At 44.8% G+C, this 23,973-nt stretch overlaps 1 protein-coding gene across 1 annotated transcript in view; it reads left to right on the forward strand.

Annotated features, from left to right (window-relative positions):
* The window catches only part of LOC311121597 (regulating synaptic membrane exocytosis protein 2-like), a gene marked incomplete at both ends in the record, with an annotated part of 109,248 nt that overhangs the window by 15,555 nt on the left and 69,720 nt on the right, over positions 1–23,973 (forward strand). Inside the window, 3 exon segments of the mRNA XM_084196062.1 lie at positions 7,747–7,779; positions 8,411–8,536; positions 14,579–14,810. Coding sequence (XP_084052188.1) covers positions 7,747–7,779; positions 8,411–8,536; positions 14,579–14,810 — 391 coding nt within the window.

Consider the following 23,973-nt stretch of genomic DNA (forward strand, 5'->3'; position numbering starts at 1 on the left):
CACACACACAAATACAACAACAAACACGCATGCACACACACACACAAACACAACAACACACACACACACACACTGTACAGACTTAGGGGAGTGGAGCGATACAGAGGCGTTGTTGTTGTCTACAGTTTCTACTACAACACATTATTAGATATTGTGTGTGTGTGTGTGTGTGTGTGTGTGTGTGTGTGTGTGTGTGTGTGTGTGTGTGTGTGTGTGTGTGTGTGTGTGTGTGTGTGTAAAACGCGTTTATCCTGTGCCCGACCTCTTGGACTGATGTCTGATGGCGAAGGGATCTAGTACTAATCCCTTAATATCACTACACCCTACTGAGATACTGCCACCGTTACCATGACTACACTAAGATGGGATGTGTTGTATGGCAGAGGGTGTTGCATATAGAGCATTCCCCAGTGAAACCTAGGCTACTCCTATTTGAGTTCTGTCCTGTGAGGCGAGAGATGTTTGGAGCAGGAAGGTATTTTAGGCTGTGGATGCTAATTTAACGTTTGCCCATTTCTACATTTCTACGCTAATGTAAGGTTAACTGCTGACTTAATATGTTAATATGTTGGACATATTCCCATGTATTGTTTCTGAGATCCTTTTAAGGTTATTACCAGATTGATTTAGGCAGTGGGTATTACAGGGCTGTCTAGGTTCAGCTTGGTTACAGTGAGGCAGCAGGGTTACATTTAATATTGTTAGCTTCGACGGACGTTATCCCTGTGTGGGTGGTTTTAAACCCTGTGTGCTAATGCAGTGTGTGTTTGCATGTGCGCGAGTGTGTGTGTATTAATGTCTGTGCAGCAGTATTTCTGTCCACTGATGGGTGTGTATCTGTCTAAGTGCTGTCACAGTGGTATCATGGTATTAGGTAGCCCTGCCTGGCTGGCTGTCCCCAGTGTGTGCTCCTGTATATGTTTGCAATTTAGTTAAGCAAGCCAATAGTGACGTACTTGCCAGAGATGAATTGAGACAGATAATTGTGGCTAGGTCCCAAATGGCACCCACAGGTAATTGTGGCTACGTCCCAAATGGCTCCCACAGGGCTCTGGTCAAACTTAGTGCACTATATAGTGAATAGGGTGCCATTTGGGTTGCAACCTGCACAGCACAACAATAGCCAGGGTATCCATTACCTCTCTATTGTTAGCCATGCAGGCTATTATTATAAGCTACTGTGAGAGAGAGAGCGAGGGAGAGGGAGAGGGAGAGAGAGAGACTCCCATAGGCACAACAACAAGGGTTATAAAGCAACAAGGGTTATAAAACGTGAATTAGCATTTATAAACGGTTATAATCATGCATGCAGGTAGCCTAGCAGTTGGGCCAGTAACCGAAAGGTCACTGGTTCGAATCCCGAGCCGACTAGGTGCAAAATATGTCGATGTGGCCTAGAGCAAGGCACTTAACCCTAATTGCTCTTGTAAGTCTCTCTGTATAAGAGCGTCTGCTAAATGACTAAAATGTAAATGTAATGGAATCTTTATTTGTGAAACAGCCATATCCGTTTGCGATATTACAACAACAAGGAAGATACTGCGAACAACGAACTCTGTTTTCCCCACAGACATCATTGCATGTGCACTAGAAGAGCACAATATGTACTGCAATGGTTTTTACCCTGCTGCGCAACGTCCTCAGCTCGGCAACAAAACCAATAACAACGGTGGTGGGGCGGCCAGTGGCGCTGTTTCCCCCTAATGCAGATTCCATCTTTAAAGTATGTTATTAGAAGGCTTATAACATGTTGTGTCTCTATGTTGGACTCAGAACATTTCAGCTGACTCAAAATGGCTGTTATTTAGTCATTATTAGACATTATAAGGGGGTCCTACATGGTTATGATGAGTCTTAAAATGTGTTATAACAGCATCATTATTCCTAATACCTACAGACTTTAAGGAAAGTTACCCTAATCTTAATTATTGAAAAATTGCATATTGGTCCTACAGTATGTACTGCCCTAGTAAAGCGGTAACACAGAGCAGAGCATGAGCACAACAGTGTGTGGATACAGATTAATATGATGAATTTATGAATGTGTTGGATGCTGCTGGGTAGTTAGCTGACTCTGTGCCACTAGGAAACATCTCAGGAGGGTAGCTACGATTTGAGGAGGCTCAATTGAATCATGGCAGGTAATCTGTTCAAACAGATGAGTTTGAAGTTATATTTGGCTACAGATTAGTGAGTTCCCCACTGCTCCGAGAAATCCTTCTGCCAACTCTTTTTGACAATCACATGTGATTATTAGTGCAGTACTCTGGTCAGGAAGTCTAGGGTTGCAGTGTGTACAGTACAGTACTGTACATACAATCCTATCACTGTAACTGTGGTGCACAGCTTGTCCCTCAATGTATAGAAATGTATAGACCTGATGTAGCTACTCAAACAAACCCTCTCCTCCTCGCAATGACCAGCTTCCTGCTCTGCTCCCTATCACAACGTGGCAGAATGAGCCAGGCTGTGTCCCAAATAGCACCCTAGCCTGGGCCTTGGTCAAAAGTAGTGCACTATATAGGGAATAGGGTGCCATTCGGGATTTACTACCAGAGTGCAAAAGGAAGTTATCAGCTCACTCTCTCTCTCTCTCTCTCTCTCTCTCTCTCTCTCTCTCTCTCTCTCTCTCTCTCTCTCTCCCTCTCTCTTTCATCCCCTACCCATAATCCTCTTGGAGCGAGAAAAGTGTTAAGTAGCAGCACACACACACACACACACACACACACACACACACACACACACACACACACACACACACACACACACACACTCCCCTTACAAGAAGAAAGGTGTAATGAACAGGTGTCTCTGGATTTAATCTGCTGCATGTCTTTAAACGAGCTGCTATTTTTAGAACAGCTCTTCTTCTTCCTCTTCTTCCTGTTCCGCTCAGACTCATGCAGGTAGAGAGAGAGAGATGGTTCTGCCCTGGTCACAGTACTCACTGGAGCCTGAGTACCAGTCTGTTTCTATCATGGCTTGACAATGAGAAATGGCGTTGGCAAGAGCACAAACAGATCTGGGACCAGGCTACACTCACTGCATCGGTTTAAAAACTGCAACTGCTAAAAATGTCTTCATAAATACATTTGACTTGATTTGATTACTGTACTGTACACACTACTACAAGCTTATAGTCATGTATTGCTGAGTGGTTTAATATATATATATATACATTGACTTGTGCTCCTGGCAGTCATAACCATTTTGTGTTAATTGTCTGTATGTGGTATCTTCCTACTGAGCTCAGGATGATCCCTTCATCCAATTATTTGGAGGACTTGGGAAGACTTAGACGGATTGAGTGGTTAGGGCTGGTCATGACACTACTATACAGAAACAGCGTCTCAAATGGCACCCTATACCCTAGTATAGGCAATCATTTTGACCAGGGCCCATAGGGAATAGGGTGCTATTTGGGATGCAGCATGAGGCTGTTGTAAACATGTCCAGTTGGAAGCCATGTTGAGCGTGTTCCAGTTACTACTATACTGTTGATGAAGGGAAAAGTCATGCTGGCCCTTAGGACCACTGTGAAAGGAAGAGTGGGCTTCTTAGAATGAAGAAATGCTAGATTGACTGGTTGGGGCCACACAGCCATATTTAGGCAGGGGAAGGGGAAGGGAGGCAGGGAACGAAGGGAGGCACTGGAGGGAGGCATACGAGGGAGGTGTAGGGAGGCAGGGGAGGCAGACAGAGTAATTGGGAAGCATTTATGCCCTGGGTGGAGTCAGTGTGGAGAAGCTCAGTGCAATGTAACAGAGACAGCTCTGCCCGGCCTGTTCAGTATAATGCAATGAATGAAGTAGAGAGTTTCTGTCTCTCAACTCTCACAGTGTATTCTCTGAAATCCAAGAGGGAAATGTAATAGTTGGAGTGTGGCCTAGTTGTTTTGGTTTCTCTTAACAGTGTAACTATCTCTGTTCCATTTTATTCATTTAGCAGCCCCTCTTACCCAGAGCCACTGACAGGAGCATTTATGGTTAAGTGCCTTGCTCAAGTGCACATCAACAGATATTAAAATTTGTTCGGCTCGGGTATTCAAACCAGGAACCTTTCGGTTACTGGCCCAACACTCTTAACCGCTAGGCTACCTGCCTAGTCCGTGGGACTGGCGTGTATGTGTTGTCATGCTGTCTGTTGTGTGAAAAGCAGGTAGGGATGGATGTAACTGACAGATGGACACTTCATGTACTCTGCATCATGTATCCATGCCAACCATAACACCACAACCATCTCAAAGGGAGCTATTAGTGTCACATGTAACGTCAGTGTAAAATATGTAAAATAGTTATTTACTCCAGAAACCTTGCATCAACAATGTGTTTGTTTTCTTGGCTATAACCAACATTTGTTCAGACCAAAACGTTACAAATAGTCTCTATTTGTGTAGACTACTAGATATTTGTGTGTCCTTAACTTTGTGTGACATCCTCAGACACTTGGATGTCAGTGAGTGATCGCACACTCCTTGTGAGCCTTCACTTTACTGTACATTGACACATGACTGTGTACTGTATCTCTTCTAGTTATGTCACGTTAGCCTGTGACTGACAGATAGGATAGGCAGACTGTGGTTCTATTTATTCAGCCCATCAGAAACGATTAGAAGGGTTTTGGCTGCTGTTGGACCTGCCTGCCCAGGCACCTATGACATGTGGGAAACCTTATCTGCGTCCCAAATGGCACCCCATTACCTACATAGTGCACAAATTTTGACCAGAGCCCTATGGGCCCTGGTCAAACATAGTGCACTATATAGGGAATAGGGTGCCATTTGGGATGCACCGCTTGTTCTCCTGATTGGCTGCATGGTGTGAATGTGATGATTCAGGGCTCGTTGTATAGCTGTCACATCGATGTGGTTCTTCTACTCTGACTTGACTTAGGAACAGGCAGGTTATTGAGGGGTAGAGAGAGAGGGAGAGAGAGAAGGAGAAAGAGGGGGAGAAGGAGAAAGAGGGAGGGAGGGAGGGAGAAAGAGAGAAAGGTGGAGGGAGAGAGGGAGGGAGAGAGTGAGCGAGACCTGCATTAGTTAACCTGAGTTAGTTCCACGAGCTGATGCCTTTGGCTCAGTAGGCTAACACAGCATTGTGGTGGCTGGAGGAGACCTGGGTTTGAACCCAGTCGGTCATATAGGGTGCGTCTCAAATCGTATGCTATTCCCTAAGGGCCCTTGTCAAAAGAAGTGGACTATATAGGGAATAGGGTGCCATTTGGGACAGGCGCGTGAAGATGTATGAATAAAACAACAGAGAGAGCTGGTCCTGTCCAGCTACAGAAGGTGTGAAGTAGGAGCAGGTGGTCATGGTAACGTCCTGTGGTGTGAACAGTGGGCCTGGCCCAGGGCTCACAGACACTTCCTGCTTCTCTTCCATGATGTAAGACTGGCCCACGCCATAAAGTAGAGCTGCACAACCTAGAGAGGGTTGACACCATGCCATAGAGCTGCACAATCTAGAGAGGGTTGACACCATGCCATAGAGCTTAAAATCTAGAGAGGGTTGACACCATGCCATAGATCTTAAAATCTAGAGAGGGTTGACACTGTGCCATAGAGCTTAAAATCTAGAGAGAGTTGACACTGTACCATAGAGCTGCACAATCTAGAGAGGGTTGACACCATGCCATAGAGCTTAAAATTGAGAGAGGGTTCACACTGTGCCATAGAGCTGCACAATCTAGAGAGGGTTGACACTGTGCTGTAGAGCTGCACATTCGAAGAGCTGCGAGCTGCACAGGGTCGCAGTATTTATTTTTACCTCACAGTCATAGACTGAATTGTATCTAAATTTACTGTATATACACACTGGCACAGTCACAATTTCATACAAGATTGCGTCTAACTGAAGTCAGGGTTATTAATCCTTTTCTCCCTGGTGGATGTGTGTCACTACTAGACTGAGAATGTTCACGTTCTGGTGTGCATGCCAAATTGCTCACTATTCCCTATATAGAATAGGGTGCCATTTGGGACCCACCCAACGTTGTGGTGTGGTGTGTCTGCAGTTGAGGTGAGCTAGGTCTCTCAGTCTGGCCTCGTGTGGGGAGCTGGCTGCTTCAGGGAGCCACATTCATTACATCTAGGAGTTCTTCCCTAAACACCACCCTCTCTGTGACAGGTCGTTGTGTAATTGTCCTGCTGTCTGTCTGCACGGCAGGAGCTACGTCAACTCCACTCTCTCTCAAGGAGGTACTCTCACGCTCTCAGATGAGGCTGGGGTAGTATTGGGGTTGGGGTATAGCATTGGGGTTGGGGTATAGTATTGGGGTTGGGGTATAGTACTGGGGTTGGGGTATAGTGCTGGGGTTGGGGTATAGTGCTGGGGCTGGGGTATAGTACTGGGGCTGGGGTATAGTGCTGGGGTTGGGGTATAGTGCTGGGGCTGGGGTATAGGGCTGGGGCTGGAGTATAGGGCTGGAGTATGGGGCTGGTGCTGGGGTTGGCCTTAGGGCTGGGGTTGAGTATAGGGCTGGGGCTGGGACTGTGAGTATAGATTTGGGGCTGGGGTATACAGCTGGGGATAAGGTATACGGCTGCAGGGTGGGTATCGGGCTGGGGCTGGGGAGTGGGCTGTGCCACCTATGACCTCAGAACTCCAAGTCAACCTCAGCTCCAACTCAACAGCTACACTGGACATGTTTATTATTACTGTTCTGTGTATATCTCTTCCCCTCTTACGTTTAGCAGAGGCACCACACGTCTGTCCACTAGAGAGCAGTGTAACCTCAGTCAAAGACAGTCAAACCTGGAGGCTTCTGGTTACATATAATGTGAAACAGAGAGGGTCAAAACTAGAAAAAGAGACAGAAAAAGAGATAAGAAGATATAAAAATCAATAGTCGTGGCGACAGAGACAGTCTGTGTGTTTGAGACTGGTCTTACAGTGTCTGTCTGTAGACATCATGTTTGATATTCAGTCTATGGACATGAGCCTGGTTGTCACACTGTTGACTGTTGTCAATACCTTGTCACCTGATCTCTTTGTTGTGAGGGGTGATGTGTTGATTACTAGTACCATGAGGAAGAGTGGATACAGGGATTAAACCCTGGTTTCCAGTGAAGAGAGGCATATACCTGTATGTGACTGGAGCCGGGAGTGTTACCGCTAGACCACAGGCTCTGCACCAAAGAGGACTTTTTCTAACAGGATGTGTCTGCTGCTGTAAATGTGTTTAGAAATGATTGGTGAATGGTTTGGAAGTTTGGAAGTAGTGAGACCCTCAGCTAGAGTTCTAGAGTCTTATTCAATCAATTCAGGTGTGACATGACAGCACAAATATCATGACAGCACAATATTTTTTAATTTAGTTCCTGTGAATCATTCTTATTTATGTTTTTACTGTCATTTTAAATGTTATGATTTTTATTGTTGTGTTTTTTTGTCATCATCATCATGATCATGATCATGATCATCATCATCATCATCATCATCATCATCATCATCATCATCATCATCATCATCATCATCATCATCATCACTGATATCTTGATAATTTGCCTTAAAGCTATTACAATATACAGTAATTATGTTCATAATCATCATCATCATCATCATCATCACTGATATCTTGATTATACTGCATTCCTTAAAGCTATTACAATATACAGTAATAATAATCATCATCATCATCATTGTTTATGTCTATGTATGTGTTTATTTGTGTTGTTTTATGTATGTTCTCCATGTCTTTGTGTTGTGAATGCTCTGAGCACTGAGCTGTCCACACTTATCTTTTTAGGGTCAAAGAAGAACAAAAGCCTCAGCCGGCACAGTAAGTAACACATTACCCAGAGTGCTCTAGGCTTTGACACTTCTTCCTTTGGTCAATGTGGCTTCCTGTCTCAGCGGGCCCCACCCCTTCTCCCCTGGTATTGGCTCGCCCTGGTATGTCATTTGCATTCTGATTGGCTTGTAAGAGAGCTTCACCTATCGGCTCCTTACTTCCTCATCCGTGTGAACTGGATGCTTCTATTCAGCTACCTTCTGTCCTGCATTGTGTCCAAATCAACCTCTAAACACAGCAACTATCTGATCTATATGGAAACGTTATACTACTACGACTACTCTACTACCACCTTCCTAACTATTGGCTGACCATTCGATGCAATTCCCATTTCCATTGGCTGTAGCTTCTTTCCTGCTTTTATACTTCCTCTCCTCCTCTTTCTCTGTGGTTGTAACTGTGGTTGACTGTCCCTCTTTTTTAGTGTGCTGTGATCACAGTGAATGTCCCTGCTAGGCTTCCGTACAGTACCGCCACTCTGACTTTGTGTAACCTTGCTGGGTGTGTGTGCACTTTAATAGGGGACTTCCTTGTCTCAGCCAGCCCAGACAATGTGTTGATTCTTCATCTTTCTGTGGTGTGGTGTACGGTCACGTTGTTTCCTTACTTATTTGAACAGGTGGTTTAGTCCCTTTAGTGGGATCACTGAGCTGGTAAATAACGTGCTGCAACCGCAGCAAAAGTCCCAAAATGAGAAGGAGCCTGAGCCTGAGACTGTGACTGAGACTGAGACTGAGACTGAGACGTAAGTAAGATGTTCACTGTCTGCCCCTGAACCAGACAGTTACTGTAGTAGGCCTAAACATACAGCATGGCTGACTAGTGTGGTCTGTACAGTATGTTTGACCTCTCACCTGTCAGATAGTGCCAAGAGCATAGGCGGCGCGTGAGTCTCAAGTTTGGGGAAGCTCATTTTCACCATAGAAATTCACCTTTATAATAAAGCATTCCATGTATCATCGCTTTTGCAGACTTATGTAAGATAGCCTACTATTCCTAATGTGATGAGTAAATTGGATAGTCGTAATTTATGCTAATAATATAACTCAATCACTGTTCGGGAAAAATGTGGCCTTTTATAAACACATTTCATGCAATTCTACTACACTTTATATGACTGGAAGTTTATTTTTATTTTTATTTCACCTTTATTTAACCAGGCAAGTCAATAAGAACAAATTCTTATTTACAATGACGGCCTGGCAAGAGGCAAAAGGCCTCCTGGGCTGGGATAAAAAAAACAAAAAAACAATGAAAGACAAAACAGACAACACAGACAGAAGACACTGGCAATAGCACAAATACAACAGCACACACACAGTGGATGTGTGTGTGTGTGTGTGTGTGTGTGTGTGTGTGTGTGTGTGTGTATGTGTGTGTGTGTGTATGTGTGTGTGTTTGTGCTGGCATGTGTGTGGTGAGTGTGAAGTAAAACAACGTTCTTCCTTACAGAAGGCAACGCAAAATATTGACATCGGGTGACAACTAGAAACAATTACATGTCTCAACAACCTGTTCGTCTATTTGTCCATTGAACTCCTCCAGGGACACCAGGTCCTGAAGTTTTAGGTTGGCTTGGAGGGAATTCCAAGACCAGGGGGCTGAGTAATGAAATAACCTTTTTTTCCATGCTCAGTTCAAATTTTCGTGACTGTTAGCCTAAAACAAGATTGAGATCTGAGCTTGAATGTGTTTTTATTTCAAACTAGAAGAGAGGATAGATAAAATGTCTGTTTTGCTAAAATGACCTTATAAATTAGAATGTACCAGTGTTAGAGCCTGCGTGTTGCTAGTGATGTCTACCCTACAGATCACAATGGTGAGTTAGATAGACATCTCTGATTGGTGACAAAACAAAGGACTGCATGATACATAGAGTCATGAGCCCTCATTGTAGAGCTTGATGCTCGCACATAAACAGCTGAATCTTTTTTAATATGACAAAAATTACAGGGTAGTTTATACTCTGCTGACTAACAAACAGATCAATCAAAAACAACGTTGTCTGCAACTATCTAATAGGCCTACAAAAAGAGGAGACAGAAATACAAAATGGAGGAGGAAATTATTGTCCAAAAACAAACTTTCAAGTGACACTGACTCAATGATAAAGAGAGTGAATATACGCACTCAACCGGGGATACGGCCGATGCTTGGCTGGTGCCAATAAGATAGTGGCTACTGTTTGCTCAATGAAATTGAGAATTTTGATAACAGACAGATTAGAGTCTTGTCATGGTCTTCTCCTTACAGCAATAGCCATTTGCTTTTCAAACTGTTTTCCCGCAATTGTATTTTGAAATATTGCGAAATGCCTGGCTGGGCCTCTTTTTCACTCTTTCACTTTTGCAACTCAATTATCATCTATTTGGTATTTGCTGTGCACGCTGCCCAAATTGCAGGCCCTTCTGACAGGCTATGTGATTTAAAAAAATTCCACATACTTTTTTTTAAAGAAGCTAATGATTTCTGGTGTAGTAACCTATTTTGAATGATTTGATGTATTTCTGTATAGACAGGATTAGGCTAATTAGGCTATATCAGTTTGGCAATTTAATTGAATTTACTTTAGGGGAAACCTTATGGACACGCTGCCTATGGCCAAGAGTCAAGTCTGCTTTCAAAGGATAGTTTTGGACAGCTGAAGCAAGCGCACAATATTTCTTCAGGAAAATGACCATATCCTTTAGGATTATTTTACTATGGTGAAGAATACAACAAATTGCATGTATAAAATGCATTATATATTTTTGGATTAAGTGACACACATTTACATTGTACAACTGTGATAGTGCCAAAATAGTAATAGACTATATCAATATTGCATTGTGGTTGAATAAATGCATCTGACGTGCACTGTGACTGTGCTATATCACAGAAACATGACATCAGACGGTAACATCAATGTTATGTCACCCAGTCAAACATCCACAAGAAACACAACTTCAAACATTTAAAAGGCATGTCTTGATAAGATAACCCTCTGAGTTCATACATAAGGCCAACAGGCAGACACGTATTGAGTTGCCGGGCTTGGCTGGGTCCTGGTAGGGATACTATGTTGACTCTGTCAAACAGTATACAGTAGAGGCCAGGGCAGGGCTCATGTTTCAGCCTGTTTATGCAGCCTGTGTTGGTGTGGTTCAGAGGTAAGAAGGGTCGGATAGACAGTCAGAGCTGGGACAATGAGCAGCATATGATTACACGTCAGCTGTGTCATGCGCGTTTGACCACGTTTGACCGAGGGGGAGACGGATGGGGAACGGGAGCCATCCACCAGCTGCCTGCACCTCTCAATATCCCTCTCTCCTCCTCCCTCTCTCCTCCTCTACTTCTCTCCTCCTCCCTCTCTCCTCCTCTACTTCTCTCCTCCTCCCTCTCTCCTCCTCTACTTCTCTCCTCCTCCCTCTCTCCTCCTCTACTTCTCTCCTCCTCCCGCTCTCCTCCTCTACTTCTCTTCTCCTCCCGCTCTCCTCCTCTACTTCTCTCCTCCTCCCTCTCTCCTCCTCCCTCTCTCCTCCTCTACTTCTCTCCTCCTCCCTCTCTCCTCCTCTACTTCTCTCCTCCTCCCTCTCTCCTCCTCTACTTCTCTCCTCCTCCCTCTCCCCCTCTCCCTGTATTCCTCTCCCTCCTCTCCCTGGCCATCTCCTCTCCCTAACCCTCTCCTCTCCCTGGCCATCTCCTCTCCCTTCCCCTCTCACTCTGGAGAGTCCCAACCCCTTCCTTTCCCTCTCTTCCTCCTTCTCTCTACCTCTCTCTCTACCCCCTCCTTTTCCTCTCTCTTTCTACCTCTCCCTACCCCTATACTCTCCCTACCCCTCTCCTCTCCCTAACCCTCTCCTCTCCCTACCCCTCTCCTCTCCCTACCCCTCTCCCTACCCCTCTCCTCTCCCTACCCCTCTCCCTACCCCTCTCATCTCCCTACCACTCTTCTCTCCCTACCCCTACCCCTCTCCTCTCCTCTCCCTACCCCTACCCCTCTCCTCTCCCTACCCCTACCCCTACCCCTCTTCTCTCCCTAACACTCTCCTCTCCCTAACACTCTCCTCTCCCTAATCCTCTTCCTGGGTTAGGGAGAGTTGCATCTTGAATGGTAGCTCTCTAGTGACTCTCTCTAGTGAATCTAGGAGCATCTATACGCTCTCTAAACCTGGGTTTTCAAACTTTTTGGGGCCGGGGACCCCTTTTGTGATAGCAAATTCATCAGGGACCCCCTCATAACTCGAGTGAGATAAAAATAGCAAGGACTTTTACTTTGACTTCGGTAGTGCATTGCCAGACTAACCAGGTTTCGGGCCCTGGGAAGAAACATTTTAAAGACCCCCTTCTTGGCATCGGAGACAAAGAAATTGTAGTTTTCAAGCTAATTTCCTGCTGTTTTAGACATTTTGTCATGGGGCAGAGAGATGTTTTGTTGTTACAGCTTCTAAGCTAATATCCTGCAATTCTACATGTTTTGCCATGAGGCAGAGAGAAAAGTTAGCAGTTTTAAAGCTTAAACTAGAGTCCTTAATGGAAACAATAACAAAGTGGTCATCCCACCTGTGTTTTGGTAAAAAACTGAGGGTTTGGCCTGGAGAAATGTAACCACTCTCAAATTCATAGACAGAGCTATGGATGCAAGAAATGACTGTCCATGAAATCATAATTATAGTTCTATCAATATTTTGAGGCTATACAGTGTTTGTTTACATTTACATTGTTTACAAACATTAGAGTAAAACAAGCTATTTTAGGTTCTGATGGGCTAAGACAGTTGAACTAAACTCATGAGACATTTATAAGTTATATTCTTCAAGACTCAATTCGTACAAATAGTATTAAATTGAAATTATTTTAATTGGTGGAGCACTGTGGATACCAAAATCCCTGTGAGCCTCGCAGGCCCATTTGACCCAGGGTTAAGAACATAAGTTGTAGATTAATTATATTAAATGGTATTTTATTGTATTGTATTACACCCTCTAAACTTATTCCACGGATCCCTTGGCCCAAATGTAATCTGTGGTTAGAAATATTCTTATTTTGTTGTATCTGGCCGTGGACCCCCTCCAGTACTGCGGACCCCACTATGAGAACCCCTGCTCTAAACAGCAGACACTGCTACTCAATATGCACATTTCAATTCTTCTATCCGTAGATTTGGTCTGGTATCTGTGTGTGTGTGTGTGTGTGTGTGTGTGTGTGTTAAACAACACTACACCACCACGTCCCAGGTCTAATCTGTGTTCAGTATATAGTGACATTAGTAGCCCAGTGTTATTTATCCAGTGTGGGTACAGTAGCATGGCAGGGTGGCACACATCTATCTAGTGTTCAGCAGGGTGATAGTCGTCAGACAGGGCCAAGCCACATCGAGTCACGCACCAATTACATTTGGGATCTAAATAAGAGGCCTGTTTGTGGGAAAGAAAAGGCAGCATGTTTATCACCTCCACGACACCAAGCCATGCATACGGACGGTAAAACGATAGCTCTGGTTAATAATTCACGTGACTAATGAATGTTGCAGGGGAAAATGTGGAGAAGAAACCAATTCTAATCGCCATATTATGAAGTCAGCCAGGGTTTTCGTTTCCAAGGATACACTCGATTGACATGTGTCACACAAAATGCATGCTGGTCTGTCTGTGTGAGGAAGCGTTTCAGGGTCCTCTGGTCCTCAGGTCCAGTTGGACCTGTCATGTGTGGGGGTGTCTGGGTGGGTGGGTGTATTGGGAGAGTGTAGGAGAAGATAACACTGAATGTACATCTAGTGTTTTGAGCAGGCGCTGCAGATCAAAGAAGATGTTGAGCTAAAAGAAAATGAAGGCGTACTTCCAAATGGCACCCTTTTCCCTATTTGGCACCCTTTTTTTTACAGGGCACTAGTCAGTAAACCACATGGAGGCCTACACAATAATCTGATTCCTCTTCACTGTCTAAAGGCACTGTTAGCCGATGGTTGAATGGATCCTGTAGTGTAGGCTACCCAGTCATGTTGTTGCTGTGAAAAAACTGATTTGACGTGTTCTTTTCACTGAAGTGTGAGCATTGAGATTTGGAGGGCGGTATTAGCTTATGTCTCGGCCCCGCCCTGAAGTTTACGTCTCGGCCCCGCCCTGAAGCTTACGTCTCCGCCCTGAAATAGAAACACAAGTACAAATGATTAATTAAACGCCGGGAACCTGAGTCAGTGGAATTAAGTTAGGCTCTTTAACTTGCAATGCGAACTCTATACCTTCCTACCTGGCCCGCCTTGTTTCAGTAAAGATGGGTGCAGCTCTATGTGAATGGAGATCTATAGTAACATTACAACAATATGCAATGCAGAAAATACTCTGAAACATTTCCAACTCTGACAGTTGTATGTAACGAATTGTAGGTTATTTGGTTTACAAAACATTTTGGTTACACTTTCTATGAGTGTATTAAATCAAGGACGTTATAAAGCATGTTCTTCATAGAAAGTGTTCCCTACATTTCTCTTTCAAAGGAATCAGAGCTACATACACCACTTTGCTTTGCTATCTACCAACACTAATGGACATCACACACACCTGCAGTTAGCTACAGCACAAAGTTCTGATATGTACCTGTACAACGACTACACAAGATCCAAGGGCACATCTGAAATGACTTCCTATCACCTCATGTGCATTGTTATACACGGGCAAAAAGTAGTGCACTTTAGCGGGACTAGGGACTAGGGAACCATTTAGGACAAAGTTTCTGTTCTGAACGGTTCCTTTCCTAACAGCGTTCCTCTCTTGCTTCCTTCCTTCCTTCCTTCCTTCCTTCCTTGCAGGAAGTTGCACCAGCAGTTTGAGAGCTACAAGGACCAGGTAAAGAAGATGGGGGACGATACGACCCCGCAGACGGGGACGACAGGAGAACCCCAGAAGAACCCCAACGACTCTCCTACCTGTGGGATTTGCCACAAAACCAAGTTCGCTGACGGCTGCGGCCACCTCTGTTCATATTGCCAAACGAAATTCTGTGCTCGGTGCGGAGGACGAGTGTCTCTGCGGTCAAATAAGGTGAGGAGGTTGAGCCTAGTTTGTCTGTGTCTATGAACGCACACACACACATGCATGATGCACACACACACATATGCATGCATATGTAAGATTACAGTGAGAAGGTGGAAGTAATTTGTCAATACAACACGTTTCATATAATCACATGCAGGCCAGGCCAGCTGTTGTGAGAGAGTGGTTTTTGCTGCTACTTTCTCGCTTGGGTCCCAAAAATAGCCTGACTAGTCCATCCATTTCTGTCTCAAATCAAATCCTCCGCTGGGTTATGAAACATTAGTGTGGAATCAGAAACTGGGCCTCAAGCCAGATACAGACAGTGGTGCAGCTCACAACACATCCCCTACTGAAGATCTATACCATATACCAACTCCTACCAATGTTTATCCCATTCAAATACTCTCTACATGACTTTGTTAGACTCTGACTGTAAATATGATGAGGGATGATTCTAGATGCAGGGATTCTTGTTTTCACTTGGCCGTCAGGTAGCCTAGCAGTTATAAGTGTTGGGCCAGTAACCAAAAGGTTTCTGGTTCGAATCCCAGAGTCGATGTGCCCTTGAGCAAGACACTTAACCCTAGAAGCTCTGGATAAGAGGGTCTGCTAAATATGTCAAATGTTAGTATATTTCTTTACCACTGGGGGGAGCTTCTCCCCTGGCATCTCACGACAGCCCTAAATCTCATGGCAGCTGTGTATTACCATGCTGCTCCACTGTCTAACTAACTAACCTTGTTGTGAAATCCCTCCTACAGAGTAAGCTTTAGCTTTGACGTATTATTATGTGGCTGAGTGTTTATGCTTGGTGCTGTCCGATACCCTCACTGTCGGAATGAGATGTGTCAAAGTGTACTAATGTCACTCACAATCTTTCTCCCCCTTCCTTCTTCTCTCTCTCTCTCTCTCTCTCTCTCTCTCTCTCTCTCTCTCTCTCTCTCTCTCTCTCTCTCTCTCTCTCTCTCTCTCTCTCTCTCTCTCTCTCTCTCTATCTATCTATCTATCTCTCTCTCTCCCTCTATCTCTGTCTGCTGCATTCCTGCTCTCATGGAATTGCAACAGGAGGACAAAGTGGTTAGCAAATCCTTTTCCAACCTTTTGCGCATCTCGACTAAGACAAGTCTGAATAGAAGCATCGCTCCTTCGCCCCATAAGATGCTTCTCAGACTGTAATATACACATACAGTACCCTGAATACAAATGTCAGATGGTTTTTGACCAATCACATCTGTGAGTCAATCATATCATGCTGAAGGCCAGACCAAAACAGATCATTGGTATGACCAAAGGACATATAAAGTATATGGCAGAAAATATGTTTCGGTATCTTTGTTCCATTTTCAATGCAAAGTTTGGACCAGATCCCTGTCAAGGTTTCCCCTAAACAGCTATAACTGAGCTGAATGAGCTGAGAGTCCACCTCCACTCGACCGTCCGTCCATCACCTGTCTGTCTTTGTTGTTGACTGATAATGGGTGGAGGATGGGTCTCCTCCAGAGTTGTAGCCTACAGATGGTGTTGAGTAGCGGCTGTGGGCTGGCAGCAGGCAGCAGCAGCAGGGTTGAGACAGTGTGATGAGTAGCTGGAGTGTTGGCAGATCTGCCCTGGGATCAGATCAAAGGGTAGGAGGATAGGCCCACTGCTGCCCTGCCCACTGTTTGCCTGGTATTGTAGCCATCTGTCTTCTTGGCCATGAAAATACATTAGTTGCGTCCCAAATGGCACATGCAGCTAAAGTATTTGAAAGCAAAACAGTTGTTATTACAGGTCTGGAGGTGGAAGAAGTACAATAGAGGAATGGAGATGGAGTTAGATGGAGATAGATGGATGGATGGTGGGGGTGGAGGTGGAGGTGTACATACGTTCAGTAGATGTGCTGCTGTCTTAGCCAGAGGGACACCGTTGACACAGACACTGCCTCCCCTGTATCTGGTTGCAGGGCTCCAAGCCCTCACGGAGCCCTCATGGCCAGCTGATCCAGGGGTTTGGTTCCCAGACAGGGCTGGGTGACCAGATAGTTTTTCAACCCAAGGAGGGTGATGTCACTGGGGGTCCAACTGCTGGACCTCTGAGGGCAGGGCCCATGGACCTAAAGGACAAGTCTCAAATGGCACCCTATTCCCTATATAGTGAACTACTTTATACTAGAGCCCTACACATGTTGGACACAATAAAGCCCTTTCATGTTTACACACACATGCCACGTGCACACAGACTCTAACACAACCATTTTCATGGTCTCATAATAAGAATAGATGTTATGTTATTGCAAGTTCATTAACTAAGACTATATAGCTCAGTTGGGGATGTTTTGGTAAGCCCAACCACCTACAGTAGCTCGTCTCATCTAAAGCTTGTGTGTCAGTAAAAGTGGTGGTTGTGGTGGTGGTGAAATCTGTTATTTTTCCATCAGTATTCTCTTTCCTTCCCACAAACAGTGACAGCCGTGACGAGAGATCTCTTGTTCTGTGAAACGGCATCAATATTTACACGCCTCAGTGTCTGGGGCCTCTATCAGAGCTGTTGGACACTGGAATACGATAGGCCAGACTGGCAGCTGAGAGTTTCACAGAGACGCAGGAGAAGAAGCAGAGGCAGCTGAGAGTTTCACAGAGACGCAGGAGAAGAAGCAGAAGGAGTGAAGGTGGATTTGAGCTACATTAGAATGAGCCCCGAGATTATTTATTTTCTTATTTAGTCTAGTATAGCCTATCAGATACATGGTTATGACAATAAAATATGATATTTTACTATATATCTTTCCTTGATATTAGCCTACAGTAAAGAGGTGAATGACATCCAGTGTGATTAGACAGTTAGTCCAGTACTGAGGGCCTTTATGTGTACCCTATACTGGGCAGTCTAGTCTAGGCTCAGCTGCTACACATTAGACAAACCTTATACCAGGAATGATTTTGGAGATATAGGTGGAGCCTTTGAAAGACATACTGTGCACTATGTACATTTTCTGAACCCCCAGAGTCCTTATAGCAGGACTGTTCACCATTTCAATTCCTCTGATGTTGCTAAAAAATGCCTCAGGAATCAACAGTCTCCTGAGACCAAGTCATTCGTGATTAAAGCGACTTTTGAGGACATCACATGTGCTGTGGTGCTCTTGGCTCTCAGCTCTCATTCACTCTGCTGCAAACTAACAGAACTCACACTTACTGGATCTTTCTGGCCTCATCAAAGTAAAAAATAGCCTAATATTCCAGTGAATTTAGAAGAGCACGTTGTTGTGGCGCATCAGAAATAGCTTGGTGAGCCCCTGAGCGTCACGGCCGTGTAACGGCACACATTGGATTCTTTGAGCACAGTTGGGCCGCCCAGCACCACTGGGGGACGCGCTGCATTTATAATGAGCTCGAATAAGCCCCGGTAGCGGGAGACTCACGCCCGCATCTATTAGTAATGAAGACTTAACTAGTAGGCCTAATACAGCGGCGGGAAAAACATGATTGCGCGCTTTCTTGCTCACTATTGCACATCTTTTCTCCCATGAAGCTGCTTCTGAATGCTTCTTTTTTTGTTTGCCACGTTTCAAAATTGGAATCCTGCATTTATGAAGGGGCTGTAACGTTTTCTATTTGACATCGTGGCAGACACGTATTTGGTTATTTTCTGTAAATAATCTGTTTAGGAAAAAATCATGGTTGGAACATAAGACTGTCTGACTGGGTTGTATTATTTGCAGCCTGGACAAATCACATACATTATTAGCATCGCGTAACCTTCACGGGGCTACATTGAGCAGAGCTAGCTGCCTGCCTGTTGTCGGAGTAGGTGCTGTCCGCGGTGCTGAACGGTGCTGAAGGTCGGCGCCTCTGTCTGTCTCCTCGGTTCTTCCTGATTTTACCGCACGCTGCCCCGTAACATTTCCACGAAATTAGGATTACATACATTGTTTTTTCTGCACGGACATGATACTTCCCGTCATTACCATGGGTAAGCTAAATGTAAAATGGATTGTCTTGGCTTGGTAATCATTCAATACGATGGGCTCACAATCAGCCGTTTGGATACTGCATTTACAATGCACATGTAGGCTATAGACTATTGTGCACTGTTTGCATAAGCAGTCAGAGTATTTTAATGTCGATTATCATATGACCAATGATGAATGAAGCATTATATAGGCTATTATGAATGCCCTACATGTTATAAACACCTTGTTATAGCCTAGGTGAGGGCAGGTCGTCTGAAGACGTGTATATATATTTTTTAGGCTATGTAGTGCTCATTGTTGGTGAAAGTTATAATTACATCATGTTCTCTGAAATTCTGAATAGATATGGTCATTTCTAAAATGTATGTGAAACGGTGAACAGCTCTTTGATAAGCCGACATTGCATGCCAAATTCTTAAGTAGGACCAAAAATAGACATTGGCTTTGTAAATAATGTCACAGGGCTTAGGGGGGTCTGTGAAAGACATCTGCCATCTCTCTGTGTGAATCCAGTCACCCCATCTCTCAAGCCGCACTCATCTTTCTCTTTCAGGTCTTTCTGAACTTTGGTAAAAATAAAGGGGCATACATTTATGCATCAAGTCTATTATTATTACTACCACGCGCCTGACACACTAAATTTAGAACCTCATTAAAATGTAATGCACCACGTGCCAGGCAGTGTTGGAGCACGTGAGTGTCGGCTCTTCTTTCATCTCTATTTAGGCTACACCGTTTCATGAAATATACTTTAAGAAATGTTTCCCTCAAGATCTGTCTTTTTGAGCTCTTTACACACAGAGATTCAGAAGAATGTGGTATATTTAATCTTAGATAGGTTCAATATATTTTATCACACATGTTTTTAATAACACAAAAAAAAACTTGTGTTGTGTGGGGGAAAAGGAGTGCAGAATGATTGAATAGGTTCTGTATGTTTCAGACACAGTCGAATCAAGTGCAAACTCAGTTTCAAAGCCAAGATGTTCCCAGACATGTTCCCTTAAACAATGAGTTTTTAATGAGCTCAGTTAAGTTCAGACCAGGTGAGACTGAGAGGGAAACAGGCAATAGGATACCTATGACAGTTCATTCAACATCACATGAATATTTGACCATGACACACATCTCTTTATGGTATGTGATATTTTTGTTCTCTGCATGCTATGAACAAGATACAGTAACATCTGATGGTTGGGAATGCATTTAGTCTGAAGGATATGAAACCAAGTATGTGTTTTTGTCTCCCTAAAGAACAGTGAATATTTGGACTCAAGTAATGCAACAATGGTTGCAATTCTCTTAATAGTTAAAAATGGTCACCATGGTGTTTTCATTGTTAGGTTTAGTTGAACTTAAATCCTATAGCTTTGAAGTTTGATAATATCATGCTCTTCTCAACTGTTTTGGTAGGATGCTGTTGTAGTGTAGTGCTGCTTCTTGGCCACAAGAGAGAGCTCAATGACTTGAGTATTGGCTACTGGAACATACGCATCAGAAAGAGGTGATTGTCTCCTCCCTCCCCTGTTAACTTTACTTTGATGTACTGTAGGGCCTCAGGCTTGACAGCTAAACACAGCTCAGCACAAACTGGGATAGCTGAAGGCTGCTCTCCATCTTAAAGGAGTTTCAGTCAATGCTGTAAATCGTCTTTTAGAAAGTGATGAACATACACTACATTGGTCATCGAAAGCACCACCACAGCACCATCCTTGTAAAAAGCTATAGCAGTGTTTTGCTGTAGAGATTTGCAACACAAGAGGTTGTCTGAACACTAGGCCTACTAATCTTAGATAGATGTTATTGATTCAAGACCAGATGGATTAGCCTTCTACAGACTTTGTGGCGCAGCAGAAAGATCAGCATACCCCAAATCCAGAAGTTGTGAGTTCAAATCCCAGGTGGGGTGATCATGTCAAATGTAATCAGGTTGTCATTGATGTCATTGATAGGGGTGGCAGGGAGCCTAGCGGTTAAAAGCGTTGGGTCAGTAACCAAAAGGTTGCTGTCTTGAATCGCCAAGATGGAAAAATCTGCCGTTCTGCTCTTGAGCAAGGCAGTTAACCCCCAACAACAACTGCTCCCTGGACGTCAGAGGGGTTGGGTTAAATGCAGAAGACACATTCAGTTGTGCAACTGACTAGGTATCCCCCTTTCCCTGATTAAAGATTTGTACACTATTTTAGCTGAAGTGCGTACCACTTACCTTAAAACCCCCATACCATTTCATTACTTTCTTGGGACAAACCGGGAACTAGACAAAACCTTCAGGGTACCATGACACAACATCCAAAGAACGTCCTAAAAACGTCCTTGGGGACGTTCCCGGGACAAACCGCAAACTAGACAAAACTTCCAGGGGACCATGACACAACGTCCCAAGAACGTTCAGGGGACATTCAGGGGACCATGACACAACGTCCCAAGAATGTCGTAAAAACGTCCTGAGACAAACCGGGAACTATAAAAAGGTCCCCCAGAGAACGTTCCCTTGGGACCATCACGCAACATCCTAAGGACTAATAAAATGAAAGTCCTGAGTACGTCCTAAAAAGGTCCTGACATGGTCCTCAGTGATGTCCTGGGAACGTACAGGGAACTAGACAAAGGTCCTCCAGAGAACGTTCCCTTGGGCCTATCATGCAACGTTCTTAGAAGTGGGATAACGTCATGCCAAAACCCTTAAGGGACATAATGGGAACGTCGCCGAATGTCCTCAGGACGTCCCTTGTTTGCTGGGACATTTAGTGAGCTACATATGCCATTTCTATTCCTCCGCTATGTTTGGAGCACTAGGTTTTTTAATGTTCTATTTTTGGGTGCAGGTTCAATAACTATGAAATGTGCAAACACAGGGAGAAATGGCCCAGCCTGGGGGGGGCTGTCCCTTCCTCTCCCCTTCCTCCCCCACCCCGTCCCCCTGACTGCACTCAGCCGTGAAGAGTTAGGCGGTGGGGAAGGAGGGAGGAGGGACTGCAGTCTGGCTGCAGTGAACACACCTCTGGCAATCAGCACAGCTGCTTGACCTGTGTGTGTGTGTACGTGTGTGTGTATGTATTTGTATGTGTGTGTGTGTGGTTTAGGGAGTATTACAGATGCTAACAGTAGTCTGTCAGAGTGGGTCACACTCACGCTCTCTGCTGCATCACTGGACGGACTGTTAGAGCGCACATGCTGTGTGAGTATACATGTGCTGACACCACTTCTGTGTGACTAAGGAGTATGGCTTCGACCTAAAACCTTATCGTTAAATCATCTCTACTGTGATCAACCACTGCTTCAATTTTTCACCATTTTCACTTTTTAGTGCATTAGTCATCCAGGTTATCTTTGGGTGCATGCAGATCAGATGCTACATCATATAGTCCTGTATAGGATTGATGTGTGAGGCTGAGCTAGGCTTAGCCTGCCCTGCTCAGTATTCATTTGGCCTATGTGTGTACTGTATGTCTTCCTGGTCTGTTTTGGAATACTAATGTACTATTAGGTATGCACTGATGAGATAAAATAGCCCATTGCATGTGCAGTCTGAAGCTCAGAATGTGGTTCAGTATTATTGGCAGATTGGAGAACTGACTCAATGTAAATTGCAGTTGTGAGCAGGAAATACGTAGGTCACGTGGTGCCATGCTGGCTGATGTACAAGGCTCTCTCTATCTGGGAATGAACTGGGCTATGTTAAGCACAGAGGGAGATTGGAGTAATGAACAGGAAGTGGGACCTGGTGTGGAGGTAGAGTGTGCATGTGCGTGCACATGCATGTGACTGCTATGGAGGTTGTGTGTGTGCGTGCGTGCGTGTGTGCGTGAGAAGTATGGAAGTAGAGTGTAGCCCCACCCCGGTGGTTCAGGAAATTGCCTGGGGTGATAAGGAGACAACATCACAATGGTCATGCCATGGCCTTCCGAATATGACCCCCAGTTTTTCCACTCCAAGCCAGCCAGTTAGCCAGCAAGCCAGCCACTAAGTCAGTGTGCTCTGTAGTCCCAGCCCAGGCAATATTAATCACAGTAATGTACTCCAGTACTGAGTCAGCTCAATGCTCTGACTACAGGACCAGGACCAAGGCCAGAGAGTCAGGCTATAGCTAGGGGCTGGAGGATACTGCTGCTGGGTTAAGTGCAGCTGCCTGCCTCTCTACTGTACGTCACAGCTGTCGGTCAGTCTGTCAGTCACTGGCCATCAGCCTCCAGGCTGAGATCCTCATGGACCCTGATGCCCTGCACCATGCTCCCTCAGGGAGGGAGGGAGGGAGGGAGAGAGGGAGAGAGGGAGAGAGGGAGAGAGGGAGAGAGAGAGAGAGAGAGAGAGAGAGAGAGAGGCGCCAGGCAGCTCAGGTGGCTGCCCATTCCTTCCTTTCCACTGGCCTTAGCTCCTCCTCCAGATTAGGGAGGGCGATTGTTAGGGAAGCGTGAGGCCGGATGAGCTGCGTCTGAGGTGGAGTGATCAGGTTTCATCCCAAATGGCATCCTATGCTAAATATAGTGCACTACTTTTTGACCAGGGCCCATAGTGCAGTGCGTAGGGAATAGGGTGCCATTTGCGAAGCAGCCCAGGGCTTTGAGGGCGGCTGCGCTGCGTCTGAGGCGGAGTGATCAGGGCTTCTGTCGGCTCCTGGATTTATGAGGCTAATGTGGAGGGAGGGGGCTGCAGATCACAGTTAGTGCTACTTCCTCCCTCTGTAGAGCTGTTGAATACAGTCTCTCTCCATCCCTCTGCTATACACACACAGCTGTATTAAACAGTAGGGCCGCAGCTAGCTTCCTATTTAGATTCAGTTACTTACAGTATTGTGCACCACAAAGCTAGTACCATAGAAATAGAATCACCCATTAATGATTCTGTAACTACCCACTACCAACCCATTGACTTGATTGGGGATACCCATTGTAGTGATTTTATTTATATGGCTGGTACCCCATATAAGCAAGTGGTGTAGGTATGTACCACTCTATCTAGAGCCTAAAAGGGAGAAACCTTTGACGAACACTTTTTGGTTCCAGGTAGAACCCTTTTGGGTTCCATATAGAACCCTTTCCACAGAGGGTTCTACATGGAACCGAAAAAGGTTCTACCAGGAACCAAAAATGGTTCTACCTGGATGCAAAAAGGGTTATCCTATGGGGGTGGCCAAAGAATCCTTTTGGAACCCTTTTTTTCTAAGAGTGTAGGGGAATGTAGATCATATGAACTTCAGATTCCCCATCATACTCACAG

Source organism: Coregonus lavaretus, assembly GCF_964263955.1.
Source record: "Coregonus lavaretus genome assembly, contig: HAP1_SCAFFOLD_1153, whole genome shotgun sequence".
Classification (NCBI taxonomy): Eukaryota; Metazoa; Chordata; class Actinopteri; order Salmoniformes; family Salmonidae; genus Coregonus; species Coregonus lavaretus.